At 36.0% G+C, this 16,104-nt stretch overlaps 1 protein-coding gene across 5 annotated transcripts in view; it reads right to left on the bottom strand.

Annotated features, from left to right (window-relative positions):
• Nucleotides 1-213: 213 nt before the first annotated feature.
• LOC121324174 (mitogen-activated protein kinase 9-like) overlaps nt 214-16,104 on the bottom strand; it is a 38,806-nt gene continuing 22,915 nt past the window's right edge. For 3 of the 5 annotated variants that reach the window (XM_041265727.1, XM_041265724.1, XM_041265726.1), the window contains 10 exons: nt 13,280-13,409; nt 13,121-13,179; nt 11,974-12,112; nt 9,508-9,673; nt 5,662-5,733; nt 4,053-4,235; nt 3,719-3,843; nt 3,338-3,401; nt 2,276-2,347; nt 214-1,176 (listed from right to left, as the gene is read on the bottom strand). In XM_041265727.1, the coding sequence (XP_041121661.1) occupies nt 1,031-1,176; nt 2,276-2,347; nt 3,338-3,401; nt 3,719-3,843; nt 4,053-4,235; nt 5,662-5,733; nt 9,508-9,673; nt 11,974-12,112; nt 13,121-13,179; nt 13,280-13,409 (1,156 nt within the window). In that variant the 3' untranslated portion in view covers nt 214-1,030. Of the gene's footprint in view, nt 1,177-2,275; nt 2,348-3,337; nt 3,402-3,718; nt 3,844-4,052; nt 4,236-5,661; nt 5,734-9,316; nt 9,389-9,507; nt 9,674-11,973; nt 12,113-13,120; nt 13,180-13,279; nt 13,410-16,104 lie in introns of all 5 variants that reach the window. The other 2 variants (XM_041265728.1, XM_041265725.1) reach the window with 2 other exon arrangements.

Raw genomic sequence — 16,104 nt, 5'->3', positions numbered from 1 at the left:
GTGTGTGAACAGAACAGATCTGAGACCAGTCTCGTAGAAGTTGTCTGGGGGACTGCTCTGAGATTGCTTGTAGTCTGAATACAACTTGAATCTCTATTCTGAGACTGCTTGTAGTCTCAATACAACTTGAATCTCTATTCCCAGATCAATTCAAAACTAAAACATGTGTTGTTTTCTGTCTTTGAAGCCCAGTTATTTGTTTAAAAACATGCATTTATACGACAATATGGTTTTACTTTTTTAAACTGTCAAGTGCACACATCCTGTTCCGATGCAATACATTCCGATGCATGTAAAATGTTACACACCCCCATTCATTTCCTTGTGGAATGATTTAAAAAAACACGTGTATATACAAAGATGCTATTCATCTACAGCCACAAAAAATGTGTTTACTTGCATGATTTTGTCTTACTTATCACTTACTTGTGATAATCAAAACCCTGCAATATTCAAATGTTTTTTTTTTTAATGTTTTGTAAAAAAAATTATTTGATTTGTAGATGTTACGTCTGTATTTGTATATGTGTGTATTTAACACACACAAAAGTGTCTGTCAAAGAATACAGCCCAAAACAGCAAAAGATAAACCCCCACCCTCCCACAGTTTTAACATGAAGTCAAGTGCTGAGTGTGTACTGTAATATTGTTACAATGTAAATGAAACTTCAGGCAATTTTAATCTAATTAAGTAAAGCATAGGCATCTCTTTTGTACAACATGCACAGAGACATATTTCACTTAAAATTATAGAACAACAGACACTTCTCAATTGATGGCTTGGTAGCACATTTCATATTTATAATGATGTAAATAAAAAAAAAGCTTTTAACTGCAAAAGCAGTTTGCCAAGCCTGAAACTGACAAGCATAACTGTTCTACTACATTTTCATATACAGCAAACATAGTACATACACAATATGGTTCAGCATAGTTTCCACAAGTGAACATTTAGGTCCAACACTGAAGCAAGAGCTTTAGTTTTGTTTTATACCCCTGTGTAAAGCAGTGTCTCTTTGGGGAGGGGGGGTTACTGGCATTCCTCCAGGTTCCCAGTCAGGGCATCGATGCTGCTGCTGTCGGTGTCTGAGGCCAGCGTCTGCTCTGTCGACATGGACGAGATGTCATTGATGGAAGAGGACTGGGAAGCAGTGGCACTTCTGTTCACTGCTGCATCTGCACCAGGGGAAACATACATTGTAATACAGGCTGAGGAAGTAGGACAGCCCTGCAACCTAGCATGTGCCAAAACTCGATCAAAGGTTAACAATGCTCCAGTGATTCACAGAGCAGAAATCACATTTCATATTTCAAGTGTTACAAAGCCCACTCAAGCCCACTTTGCTGCATCCTGTATTGACCATATCACGGGAACATAATCCTGACTGTTTTATTCACGCATCAAAGGTAAATCAGCAGTCTGATGGTTTTGTCTCCCTAACTTGCGGTAGCGCCAGAGCTACTGTGACACTTCCTCCAGAATCCCCAGTGAAGACTAGCGACTTTAGAAGTGAGTAGTTTTTCGAGATTTACGATTATACTGTATTTACAGTATAATCGTAAATCTCGAAAAACTACTCACTTCTAAATCTTTTGTAGTCATTTTTGTATTACTTTAGTATAAATACATGTTAATTTGGATTCATGTGTTGTTTTTTTCTGACTTTATGTGAATGAAAAGACACACATTTGCCCGTTTTCCCATTGGAAATAATGGTATTTTGAAATATCACTGTCCTGGTCACAAAAGCAAAGTTTGTGGGGAATAATAGCCATTTTCTATACTTTTGAGGCATAAGCAATTAGGAAATAACACTTACTACCCAGGAACAAAAATTGTGTTACATAGTGTTATTCTTACTCGTTAGCAGGTCTAATCAGCCCTTGTCCTCAAGTAGCCCTTAATGGTCGTAGTTTTTGTTTCTATGAGAAACTAAATATTTGTTTTAAACATGCAGTGCACATTTACTGACAGCCTGAGACTGCAGTGCAATTACAGTGGTGGGGGTAACTGTGGTTTGAGATTTAAAAAAAAAAAAACTGCTCTATGCTATTAACTGACTGGTCTATTCAAACCAAATCCACAATTTGAACAGTGCATTGACAAAATGAAAATCATATCCCTACTGTATCTATTCTGCTTGTGATGTTAAAAAAAAAAAACCTTCAGCCTTTAAACAATACAGTGAATGTTTAAATGTATGCTGCTCTAATTCTCTCCATTTCAATGTCCAACAGAAATAAACAAATCATTAAGTAAATTACCAAAACAAACCTGATGTCTCTTCTTTTGCAACCCCGTTCTTGTTTCTTTCCTCCCAGTCCATAACTTCTTTGTAGATAAGTTCTGAAAGATTGCAGAAAAACACACTGCACTTTCTTTCTGACAAAGTTCCCCAAGTCGTGTGCTTCAACCATACCATACTTCAATCATGGTGGGAATATGGGGGGGAGGAAAATGTTAAAGCCACACTGTATATTTCAGAAACCTTGGCAATTTGAACTGCTCAGTGTTTACATTACCTCCCCTTTGAAACCCACATACCGACCATGAGGAGTCTGGGAAAGACTCATTTACTGATTTGTATTGCCAATGCATTGCGTGGCTGTAGTACAGTATACTATTTATTACATATTTATTTATAAATCAGTACAGTTAGAGATAAACAAGGATATGTGAAAAGGATCTGCAACATTGCTATGACCAGTGGCTAAAACAATGTGCCAGTGAAAATGTACAACTGGGCAACAGCATTTACAGTACTAGACTTGAAGAATTATACAAAACTGCTGTGTACCACTGAAAACGCAGTATCTCCTGTCAATATACCCTTGTATAGGCAGTGTTGCTGGGGCAGCTTTGTAAAATGACTAAAATGTTAGGTTATTATTATAACCCTGGTTCCCTGAAATAGAAATTTAACCATTACTGATGTACGTGAAAGGGAACCAAAGGATATAACTGTTTTTAAATAGTCAGTGATCACTTATAAAAGTTTATCACAGTAAATGTAGTTATAGTGGAAGTGCTGACACACATCTCAAATTGAAGCATGCCACTCTTTCAGATCCGGCAGGACAGAATAATGCTATACACTGCAGATGATCTCAAGGGACATGTTGCCTGTTAGTGCAACTTTTAGAAGCAGATTTGCTTTTCAAAACTGTCCTGAGCACCGTCCAGGTCATATGATAAACTTTGGCAATGGCATCCAGAACTACTGCAAACAATTACAATATCTAAAAAGGTAAGGAAAAATTGAAAAATTAAATCAATGAAAATGTCACTTGAATCTTTACATAATCTGGTGAGTTTACTGCTGATGATTGAACATACCTTTCCATTGCTCTATGCTGTGTTCTCTCTCTTCCAACTGCTTATCAGAAATCTGTGGAGGAGGCTAAAAATATGAAATATCAAAATAATTGGCATAAGCATTCATTCAGTGAAGTCCTAATAAAAATGAAAAGCTGCTGAAATTATTAATTTCTAGCCCCACACTTTCACTTACAGTTACAGCAGTGAAACTAGTATGGAACTTGAACTTAATTCTTTCGCATTCTCTTTCTAGATTATTAAAACTGTCTAAGTGGCTGTGCAATGACATTCACTCATGCTTCAAGCTGCTGTGGTAGAATAATAAAGTAACAGCAGGCAGCAATAGGAAGGAAGTGGTAAAATACAATACTATTAAGACTAAATGCAAAGCATACTTACGGCGTCCGCTTCTGCAGGATCATACCAGACGTGTATGTACGGATGGCTTAACGCTTCTTGCACAGAAACTCTCTTTTCCGGGTCTATCACTAGCATTTTGGATAATAGATCTCTTGCTTGGCTTGCTATAGGAAGCAAACACATTTTAAAAATACAGCAATGATGCATTGTAATGACTAGTTGAGAATAACAATGCCCTTGGGTCTGGTGTTAAAAGAAGTTAGTAGTTTAAAGCAGGGCATCGGCGCACCGAATAAATACATTCTAATTGTTACACATGGAGCGTTCGAATTACAAACGAGAAATGAAAGACATATTAATGAAAGAGTCTTACTTTTCAATTTATCGTGCTCCGAGTCAGACGGGAAGGCCCAGTCAGGGAAGAGTTCTTCAAAGTGAACTCCTGGATACTGCGGTTTGTTCATCACGTAATTCCGGACCGTTTCCATCAGTCTGTTCATGAACTCTAATGAAGGTGTGCCTAGCACCTCGATTACTTTATTCCACTGATCAATATCTGAGAAAACTAGTTCAGGAAAACATATTGCAGTAGAATACACTATACAACAGGAGGCTGCGGTCAATACCATCTGTTTGTGCTTGAAAACGATCTGCAATTAAGGTTTTAAATAGCTTTGGGAGCTAGTCCAGCCAAGACCTTTGGGAAAGGGTCTGAAACACAGGACTGGCTGCATGAGTCATGTGATGGCTATATTAACCTAATAGTATTATTTTATATGACCTAAAATATACTAAAAGTATGCCAGACTAAGGGACTATTGAAGCCTCTAGTTCACTCTTTTATAATATACGGTACAGCAGCAAACAGTACATGGAAATACTGTGGAATGAGTCTAGAAAACAAATAATAAATCAATGACTTAATAAGCAAAACAATTAAAATTATAATTAAACTGTTACAATGCTATTCTTGCCTAGGATGTACTGAACAAACAATGGGGAGTTAGTAATAATGTTGCATGGTGGCAGGTTTACTTTACAGAGATCTGTGCTGAATGTGAAGTTCTCTGACTATCGCCCTACAGGTAAACACCAGCTACCCATTACTTGTTGTGAATTTACAGATCATAAAAAGTGAGTGACAATGGCATTGGTGACAGTCAGGTTCCAAGAAGGCCTCCCCTCACAGCTCTGGGAGCCCACTTCAACCTGACCTAAACAACCTCAGCCATTCAGTCCTTTGAAATAAATAATAATATTATATATATATATATTATATATAATATAATATATATATATAATATATATAAATATATATATAATATATAACATGCTGTATAGTTGTCAGGCTCTGGCTGTCAAAGTGTAAACATAAAATTAAAAATAAAGAAGGGGTTAAAATTTATAAAATAATAGTTTAACTCAGTGTAAAACTCTGTTTTTGCCTCTGCTGACCGCCTTCCAAATGTACCTGCTGCGGAACAAGGCTTTACAGGATTGCCATCTAGTGGACTTTGTTCACATTTACACATAATTAGAACCCACAGATTTATCTGCTCTTGATCCAGCTTGCGCTCTTTTTTTCTAAGCAAATACCTCACCCACCAATCTGACTTTTATGACTTCAAAATCCAGCACAAAATCCACCATTTAACAAAAAGCTTAGATGTTTTAAATGACAGACCATGCGACTTGTCAACATATACATATATACATACAAGGTACACAACAAAGGTCTGCAGTGTGTAGAGTTAATATCTGTATATTTAGCAAGGGTGTGGTGGACAAACATGGTACCACATCCACATTAAGATATTTAGCATACCTCCTTAGCTTGGATGCCAAATGCAAGTCCACTTTAGTAGCACTTTTGAATGAGAGCTATCTGGATAAGCAAATGTAAAGAATAAAACACAAGACATATAGAAACTGCTGTGCTTCAGATGTGCTGGCCTGGTTGTAGAATGACTGTGGAAGGATACGATCGGTGCCTTGAAATATCACACAGCCTTTAACCATTTCACCCATGATGCAACCCACTGACCAGATATCAACTGAAAATACATGAATAAATTGAATAAAATGATGAAAAAATACATGCTTTAAAAAAAAGCAAAAATAATGAAAACAACAATTAATTGAAATAAATCATACTGCCGTTATATTTTGGTAGCAATAAAATCTTATAACTATTATCTAAAAACTTGCATAGTTTCGTATCCAAATTATACAGACTATTTTGTGATAGTCAAACGGCCTTTGAAATCATATTGGGAAAATGCATTTAAAATTAAATTAGAAAATGATAGCTGGAAATTGATCAATAAAAATGTGTGTTCATCCACAAAATGTAAAACTGTTCAATCCAATATAAAATACTACATAATGTTTACTTTAATCCTTACAGATTATATAATTGTAAATTAATAAAAAATTATTTTTGCTGGAAATATAGCTAATACAATTCTGACTTACCACACTTAATTTGGTATTGCACTAAAGTTAAAAAAAATCTGGTCAGGTGTTTTCTTTCACATAAATCAGATATATAATACTCATATAAATATCTCTCCTGATCTGGCTATCCTGGGAAATAGATACAGTGCCTATAGAAAATCTATACCCCCTTTCAAAAATTGTGTTGCCTTATAGCCTGGAATTAAAATCCTTTTTTTTTTTTTTTTTTTATCTACACATCCTACCCCACAACTTCCACAAATTTGTAAAAAATTAATTAAAAATAAAAACTGAAATAGCTCGGTTGGATAAGTGTCCACCCCCCCTTCAAAATCACACACCAAGTTAAGTGGCCTCCACCTGTGTTAAATTGTAGTCATTCACATGATTTCAGGATAAATTCAGCAGTTCCTGTACGTTCCCTCTGCTGGGTAGTGGATTTCAAAGCAAAGACTCAACCATGAGCACCAAGGCGCTTTCAAAAGAACTCCGGGACAAAGTTGTTGAAAGGCACAGATCAGGGGGTGGGTATAAAAAAATATCAAAGGCCTTGAATGTCCACTGAAGCAGGGTCAAGACGATTATTAAGAAGTGGAAGGTGTATGGCACCACCAAGAGCATGCCAACAGGCTTTTTTGGCCAAGAATGGTCAAAGTGTGCATGTGAAACAACATCCCAAGCACTCCACAAATCTGGCCTGTATGGTAGGGTGGCAAGAAGGAAGCCATTAAATGAATGAAACGCTGAGTCACTGACACAACAAAATGTGATAAAAGTTCAAGGCGGTGCAGACTTTCTATAGACACTGTACTTCTTATCCATGATGTGGACTACTTCTTACTCTTAATTCTTGCTAAAATAAATGAATAAATAAAAAGCAAATTTTTGTACCTGAAAGGATACTGAACCTACACCCTTCTGTGGAAAAATCTGGCTTTAGAGGCAATAACACTTGAAAAAATACACTTCATTTATTTAGATAAATGGGTAACACTTTAGTTTAGGGATCCGATATAAGTGATTATAAACAATTTATAAACATGTTATTAATTATGCTATTAACAATTATATAATATGAATAGAAATAAGAGTATTATTATACACTTTTCTCATTGTTTTTTTGAGCTATTGTTTATAATCGCGTATAACGGATATAGTCTGTCTTTTCAGGTCTGTCTGTCCCTCTATCTGCTTTTATATGTCTGCCTTACCAATTGCATGGGGTTGCTTTGTTTTTGCTGTTATTTCACTCCATTTTTTGTGAAAGGAAAATCAAACTGTTAAGGTTACAAATCTAGTAAACAAAATAGGCACGTGTCTGACTCCTTTAAAGAGTGCTAACCTATATTTTAATATCCATGTTCTAACAAAAACAAAAAAGTCAACTGGTCCTTTACTTACACTGGAATATGCAGATCTTTCAAAGTGTGCTTATTCGTACCTAAATCACTTCACACACCGTATTCAAACTCGTTCTAATAATCTAACTGCAATCAAAGTGCACCTACTGCAAAGTTACAAGGATATACACATGTATTTATTTAACCTAGAAGAAAGACTAATTACAGGGGACTTGATTGCAGTCTTTAAAATCTTAAAATGAGTTACTTTACACACAATACAGTAACCAGGACTAGAGACACAGTTAGAAATGAAAGGTATAGAATAGGTTACCTAGCCATGTTAACTTGGCCCATTGTGCTGGATTCTTAAAGCATTTTCATGCAAACTATCAACTGTTTCAGACAGATTCACCCCAAACCCAAAAGATTCCAAACAACAATAAACAATAAAGACATACCATTCAGGAGTCTTAAACTCAATGTTACTTTTGTAATCTGTATTTTATCCTTTTAGGAAAAAAAAAAAAAAAAACCGCTCATAACAATTTGAAGTAACAAGTGTTGAGAATGAAGCTTTGAGAATCTAGCCAGTAAGTAAAGAGCTTCATATAAGAAAGGCACAATGATCTGCAGCAGAACCCTAGCAGTGTAACAGAACTGGAAGGTGAACAATCGAAGGTGGGTTCACAGTGTCTCACTGCTGTGGATTGTAATGGCGCTAGTTTTGTAACATTCCCAATTTCGCTTTCCTTGCACAAACAATGTCATATTAAAGTAAAATACGCAATCAATTGTTCTGCATTGCTTTAAGGTTGTGGTCTGATTAGTTATTCAGTGATACTTACGTGAAAAGTCTTTTTGCTACATCAGATTGGTGGTTTTCTAACTGACACTGTATATCAAAACAAACCAACACCCACAATTCACAGACTAGTCCCGCTCTGCACAGCCTGACAAAGTAATCCACAGGATCAATGTCACAAGGTGGGGCTATGCAATGTTAAGCCAGCCCTGGCTGATGAATGGAGTCATTTTGTTATTGTTTTGTCTTGGTTTCTAGAACCATAAGAAACAAAACAGATACCAAAAGTATTTTTATAACCTCAGTACTGATTTGTCAATAAAGGGAACAAAAAGAGCATTTACACATAAAACGGAATCATACAATGTAATGCAGTAATTAAAAAAAAAAAAAAAATACATTTATGGCAAGTATAATGTTGACATGGTTTGGGAAGACCGACTATAACTTTGGAACAATATTAGCGTCTACAGTGTTAAGACAATGGTGTTTGTCAGGTGGTAACTTTGTGCTGTAGAAAACATGACTCGTGGTACGAAAAAACTTGGAAGGTGGAGACAACAACTGTTGGACTACAATCAGCCAAGTGTAATATCTTTATAATACATCGTAGACCCTGATATTGATGTGATAGAGTCATATGAAATTCCATAGTATTAGTAGTTTGTATCTCTTGTATGAGATGGAAATATCGTCACATTAAAAATAGCTTTAGTTTAATTATTCTTATTTAGCTGTATATTATAAACATATAGGAAAGGGTCCTGTGTAAGAATATACAAGCTGATTTTCACCCAGTAAGTGATATTCAATAGAACTGTTTAAAAGTATAATGTCAGGTTTTTAAAGGGACACGTATACACACACGTTATATATATATATATATATATATATATATATATATATATATATATATATATATATATATATATATATATATATATATATATATATGTTCAAAGCAGCAGTGCAAATTGGCCATCTGACTATATTTGTGATTACATGTTTTGAACTGCAGAGTAACTGTAAGGATACAATCCCTTCCTGGAAAGATGATTTTGTGGAGAATCATTTCCGCCATTATGCACCCAACAGACCATAAATCCACTACCAGGTGTAAGTGTGCAGTTTGACAAGAAACACAAATCCACTTATCACACTGTATACAATCAGATCATTCAATATTGCAAAGTTGCCCCCAGTTATTTCCCAGAGTTTCTGCTTACCGTTTTCCTTGTACTTCATACCGAGGATGACTTCTGGCGCTCTGTAATATCTCGTTACTACATAGGGGGTCATCATAAAATTTGTGCATGCTGTTCTTGCAAGGCCAAAATCGAGGATTTTCAAAGTGCAATCTGATTTTACTACAATGTTACTCGGTTTCAAATCCTATGAATGAAACAATAAGACAAATAAAAAGTTTTAACAACATGCATTTGCAACATGCAATTGGTGTTAGGATGAACATGGACTTTATACATGTGTACATCTATCAGGAGTCAAATTCAACAAAGGTCAAAGAGAAAAACACTGTAGAATGGATTTTATTTATTTCAGACCATGTTAGTGAACCGGGGACCTCCTGGTTACAAGCCCTTTTCTTTAACCACTGGACCACACAGCCTCTTCTTATTAGCAACTAATGCATCCTATGAGATTAACAGGTTAGATGTGGACTCCTTAAAACTTCCACGTTTTCCACTTTTGTTTTAAATCCATAATGTTAATTGTTAAATTGTCTAAAATTGTGCAAATTGGATTAGTAGCAGAGATTTGAAATGGTCAATTTCCCTTTGTTTAAAAATGTCATGAATAATGTATACATTGCATGTGATCTCTGGAAAGCACTAACATGGCCTGTTTGCCTCTGAACAAATGTAAAAATATGCAATGTTTATCCCAGCACTATAAACAACAAATTCAGTATCAGCACGAAAAACAATCAAATGACAGGGTCATTTATGTAAATAGATTTCTCAGACATATACTGGTATTTAAAAACAAAGGACCATGGCTTACATGGCAAGCATTAATAACAATGTGACAATCCAGTATTTCAGATGCATGCACATTTTAAAAAGAGATGTGTATTACTGTTATTAACGAAGGCTTGCTATATCTAATCTGATCATCAAAAGAGGTACATTTAATCTAGCACATACACACACGATTTGCATTTCTATTTTTCAATAGTTTTTTTTTTTTTTCCACTTTGTGCCCTTATGTAGGGCCTTATGAAATCCTTTTAATTTATTTTGTTCTGATTTAGTTTTTTTTTCCGTTTTTAAAAAATGTAATTCAATGTTTCTGTCTGCTATCTACAGATCTCATATGGTCTAAATATTGCATAAACATATACTTTACAGAAACTGGATAGTTAAAAAAAAAAATTAGCCAGGCTTCATAGACAGCTAGTATGAAGCAACATGATGGAAGGGAAGCTTTAGTGCACCATGCATTTCATGACAATTTGAAAGGTGACTGAACTCTATTCTGTGTTTTCAGGGAAATGGCACCATTGGCTAAACATTTCTTTCCCACATTTAAATCTTCAATGGAAAATTGAAACAATCCCTTAACTCACACCTATAAAAGACCCTGGAAGTAATATAATCTTCAAAGGATAAACGAGTTCCTGTTATACAGCAATCAGCAGCCCCCATAGGGTGGTTCGGGGCTGGGATGGCACACTGGTTGGAACCAATGTTTAGTGTTAAGATTGGGTTGAGTGACTTTAGTAAATTAACATTCCAGAAGAGAGGGGGTCAACAGGGAACTGTCCTTGTTCTATTGGAGCAGCCAGGAGGGGATGAAGAAATGTGTGCAAAGGATATAAGCTTTGGACAATTCATGTATTTCAGAGCACTGACTCATGTGCTTGTGAGCAGTGTCTCCTGCATAATGTAATAAAAACAATGACTGCATCAAGTTTCTTTATTTTACCATCTACTTTATTTTTACTCAAGTTACTTTTCAGCATCAGCTTTTTAAGCTTTTAATAACTAAAATTGTGGTTTATACTGCTTGGGAGCCTCACTGATTCTCTTCATACTTGATGCGATTCTTTGGATGGATTTTGACATTAAATTATCTTTGCAGGTATTTGCTTTGGTCCAGTCAATTGAATGTTGACAGCATTTGCAGATCATCATATCACCTGATTCGTAGAAGTCATTAGGGAACTGACTTCCTTGCAACTCTGGTGTTAGTTTTTCATTCCTAAGCTTTTTAGCTGTGGATTCTCCAGTTGTAACAGGGCTCTTTGACATTCTGATAGCTGTTACTTGTGCGGTAACTTTACTTGCAGTGCAGTGAAAAGCGCACTTTAAGTTGCGTTTCTTAGCAACATAGTTAATGCCTGCCCCGCAGCCCAGTAGCTACGACTGCCTCCCCTGTACTGTACAAAATGCGTGCACATTTAAAATACGAAAACAGCACTGGACTCCCCTTTACTCTTTTGAGTCCGTCCGTGTTCTCGTAAACACGGAATTCATAGGTAGTGAATAGTAGTAAAAGTAGTAAAAGTAGTATACTGTACAATAACACTGTACAGGGCAATATTGAAAACATTTAAATGTAGGAGTTATTTGCACAGTAATGTTGTTTAAATGTAGAACAAAACATACATTCTTTTGACAAGATGTACCCATGTTAATAGTCAAATAACCAATTAGACTGCATGTACTCACTCTGTGTATGATGCCAGCTGAATGGAGGTGTCTGATACCACACAAGATCTGATAAAGAAGATAGGACATTCTCTCGTGATCTAAATCCATATGGATAACCTGACACAAGCTGGCATCCATAAGTTCCATAACTAAATACCTAGACATTGAAAGAAAAACAGAGTTTTCATTTATACTCATTTTAAAAGTATCGCTACACTCTTTTTAAATTTATTTTGTATTTATTATTATTAATAGTGTGTGGGTGCTAACATGAAGCCAGATAATTTGGTTTCCTGAAAGGTTCTTGGTTGCATATCAGTTCAATTCTTGCAACTAAAGATTCTTCACTCAGAATAGCAGACTGTTCCAGTCCAGGCAACATATATTTAGTTAAACAGAAAAGTCAAACAGTCTTAATAAGCCCATAGAAACATATTCAGACACTCATGAATTAGTTGTCTTTTAGGTTCATTGACAAAAAAAATGAAAAAGTGAACAAAAACATAGCATCCCTTGTACAACCAATTTTATATATCCAGTCAGACACACCGACATCTGTGACATGTTAAGAGACAAGATGTGTTAACTCCACTAACTGTTGTTTTGCAGTTTAAAAGGTGTCTAAAAGAGTATTTAAATATACAGTGGATAACTAGATGCAAAAATGATATCAGTGGAATTGATTGCCCCACTCTCTATAGGGATTCCAGGTAGGAATATTCTACGATATACTCAGTAGAGAATCTGTATTTCTTGGGATAAACCTGACATTATAAAGGCTTTACTTTTAAACTGCAGCACTTACACCACATCAGGAGGCCTCCAAATCTGATAGCAGTCTATATAATAATAATAATAATAATATAATAATAATAATAATAATAATAATAATAATAATAATACTTGTACCTGATTTATCTGGATACTAATTACTCCCACTGTCAAATTTGGCAATATTGTGTTGAAATACACATTGCTTTTGTTTTGTTTTTCTTCACTGGTCTCTGGCCCCATTTATTTATTTTTTTTTAAATCAGACGGCTGGTTTTACAGACCATGAGTAGCTCTACACTTGGACTACCTAAATTAACATTACATATTCCAAGACTAGTGCTAACCTTGGTCTCTGAAACCAGCTGAAGATAAAACGTCATGATGTACTTACAAATCCTGGAATTCTTCAAGCGACTTCTGTGGTGTGAAAACATTTAGCAATCTAATAATCTGTGAAATAAATGGGGCAAAACATTCAGTCAAATATAAATAACTTTGTATTACTGCGTAATGAGTTCAGGTTTTGTGAAATTCAAAGAGGACTACTTACATTTTTATGGTTGACACATTTTAGAAGAACAAGTTCTCTATAAGCCCTCTTTGCATGGGTTTGATTCTGAAAAGGACGACTCAGCTTTTTGACAGCAACAGGTAAACCAAGTACTGTATCAAGTGCAGAACTGCAAAAGAAAAAAAGAAAAATTAATACAAATACACAAGTGAATGGTATGTCTTTGCATACTGTTATGGTAGATAATTAAGGACCTTGTAACCCGGGCGAGGAGCCCTGTACAGTATTGTTTGTTTATTTTTAGAACAGGGTTTCCCCCTTCACCCCTATGTTATTTTGTATTTGTCTATAATGATTTATTTATTGTATCTGACGGCTTGTTATTGTTTATTTGGGATTTAGTAACGGCATAGACGTATGTTTTGTACTTGTGTTGCAGTGTGGATGGGAAGCCCCAACCACATTAAAAACCTTGTGCAGAAGGTGTCCATCACCTGCATTTAAATCTGCAGCTCTCTGCACTTCGGGCAGGTGTTCAGAGAAGGAAAGGGAGAGCGAGAGAAGAGAGAAATTAAAAATTTAAAAATATATAGGATCCGTGAAGGCTACTGCCCAGCTGGACCTGTATTTTGTGTTTGAGATTTATTTTTGTTTAAACCTTTTTTGTGCTCTGTGAGCAGTATTTTTGTGTTTAAACCTTTTATTTATTTTTAAGTTTAAATAAACGGCGCGAGCTGCGCCTTCTGAACTGCAGTACTTGCCAATTTGTTTTGCTTCCTGCATCTGGCCTGACATCACCACTCACATCCATCCTGTCACAGACCGTAATGGTGTAAACACAATCATACTGAAGTGTCATTCTGGGATCGTGATCGGGTAAACACGATAAAAAAAAAAAACACACTTAATTTATGTGATTAAATATGACTTTTTTGTGAATTTTTATAGGAAGAGAGTCAACTACAGCCAAAAAACCCTAGTCCTGGGGGAGCATCCCACTGAAAAATGCTTGGTCCTTAAAGGGTTAAAGTTATACATTTAAAAATATACATTGCACTTTTTATTTATTTGTTTTATATACTGTGCCTAATTATTATTTCCCCATCCTGATTTTCAATCCAGCACACTTTTGTATGGTATTTCTATTACAATGTGTGTACAGCTAGTTTTTACAAGCACTGTTTACTGCCTCACCAAACTACAGAAACCAAAACTAGCATTTATTTAAGGATAGCTCTATTCTCAAACTCTAGTGAAGCCAGTACAGCCCCTTTCCCATAAATATGTTTGGCTGTACCTGACCTTCAACTCAGTCTCGCAGGTTTCCACAAGCCCAAACTTGCTACCGCCCACTTCTGATAAAACTCAGTTAAACTCATTTCACTGGGATTTAAAAAAAAAACATAAATAAATCACAGGAAAACAGCTAAATATATCTTAGTCTACAGCTGTATTATTTGGTATCCCCTGTGCATTTCAGGCAATGCTGCTCCTAGAAACTTCCAGTGTCTACCTGTCCCCATTATCACACACAAAGGGTTTGATTAATATTGGGTGCATTTACAGTGAGAAACACAGGGGATACCAAATAATACCGGCTAAGATATTGTCAGCTGTCTAATCTGGTATCCTCTGTGTTTTTCAAAGTCAATACCAATCTTGTGTGTATAAAAAAAAAATATATATATATAAACAAATACGGTATCTGTAAACAAAAACATTATATGTAATACATTATGCATTTTTAACATCATTTAAATGACTCGTGTTTATTCCAGACATAACAGCACAAGCCACAGAGCAACAACATTCGTGAAAACCTTTGTGATCATTTATTTTCAACTTTCAAGTTTTGAAATAGAAAAATATATAAAAAATGGGCTACTTTGAAATCAACAAAATCGTTTATAAGTAGTCAGGGTGCAATGTTAATACATTAAGCATTAATTATTTAAAGACTGTTTCAGCTGCGCATGTCAAAGACGTTTTTAATGAAAAAAACTATAACTGATTATACATATCACAAAGAAATCATGCCTCCCTGTCGAAAAAGTTAGTAAATAACTGCAAAATGCCGACAACTGCTGCATGTGCACATCACTTGTATTTTACCTCAGACACGAGCAAAAGAAAAATTAGGACGTGCCTGTGGGACAATCTAATTTTATGCATGCGCAATGTGCCAAGGGATACAGGTTTCTGAGGGGATACTGAACTGGTTACAACACCTGTTAACTTACGATGTAACTCAGAAATGACTTCAGATAAAACTTCCACAAACACACCGTTAGCAAAAATTCTGCTTGTCTTTGAATTAATCAAAATATTTTGAAACCACACTAAAATTTACAAAATGGTATCATCCCTGTTATTAGTTTCTAGCATATTTCTCGCTAGAATCTTTTTTTGTCTAGCATAGTTCTATAGCTGCGTCGCTGGCTGGGTGAAACTGGCAGAGGACTTTGAGGACTCTCTCCAGTTCAGCGGAGCATCTGAGCACCACCTCACTCTGCTCCACCACCCCCACCACTGGGACCGGGTCAAAGGCTGCCTAGACCGCCGGACATGGAGATCAAGGTTGTCCCCCAGCCGAGGTAGAAGTGCTTCCCCTGCCTTGTTGCCTTACTCCTATGCCCTCCTTTCTCCCTACCTGTTTTAGCTGCCACCAGCTGGGTCATCAGGCCAAGTCATGCCCATCTGCGATGGAGTGTGACGTGGCCGCATGCAATCTGACATCAGAAGCAGGTAAGCGAAGGGAAAATAGTCGGGAGGGGCCTTGCGCTGTTAATGTAATTTTAGGAACTGTGAAAACCCATGCATTAGTAGACACAGGGTGTGGTCAGACCTTAATTAGAACGTCTCTA

The sequence above is a fragment of the Polyodon spathula genome, chromosome 12 (assembly GCF_017654505.1).
Source record: "Polyodon spathula isolate WHYD16114869_AA chromosome 12, ASM1765450v1, whole genome shotgun sequence".
Lineage (NCBI taxonomy): Eukaryota > Metazoa > Chordata > Actinopteri > Acipenseriformes > Polyodontidae > Polyodon > Polyodon spathula.
This window is presented reverse-complemented; position numbering and strand designations above follow the sequence as displayed.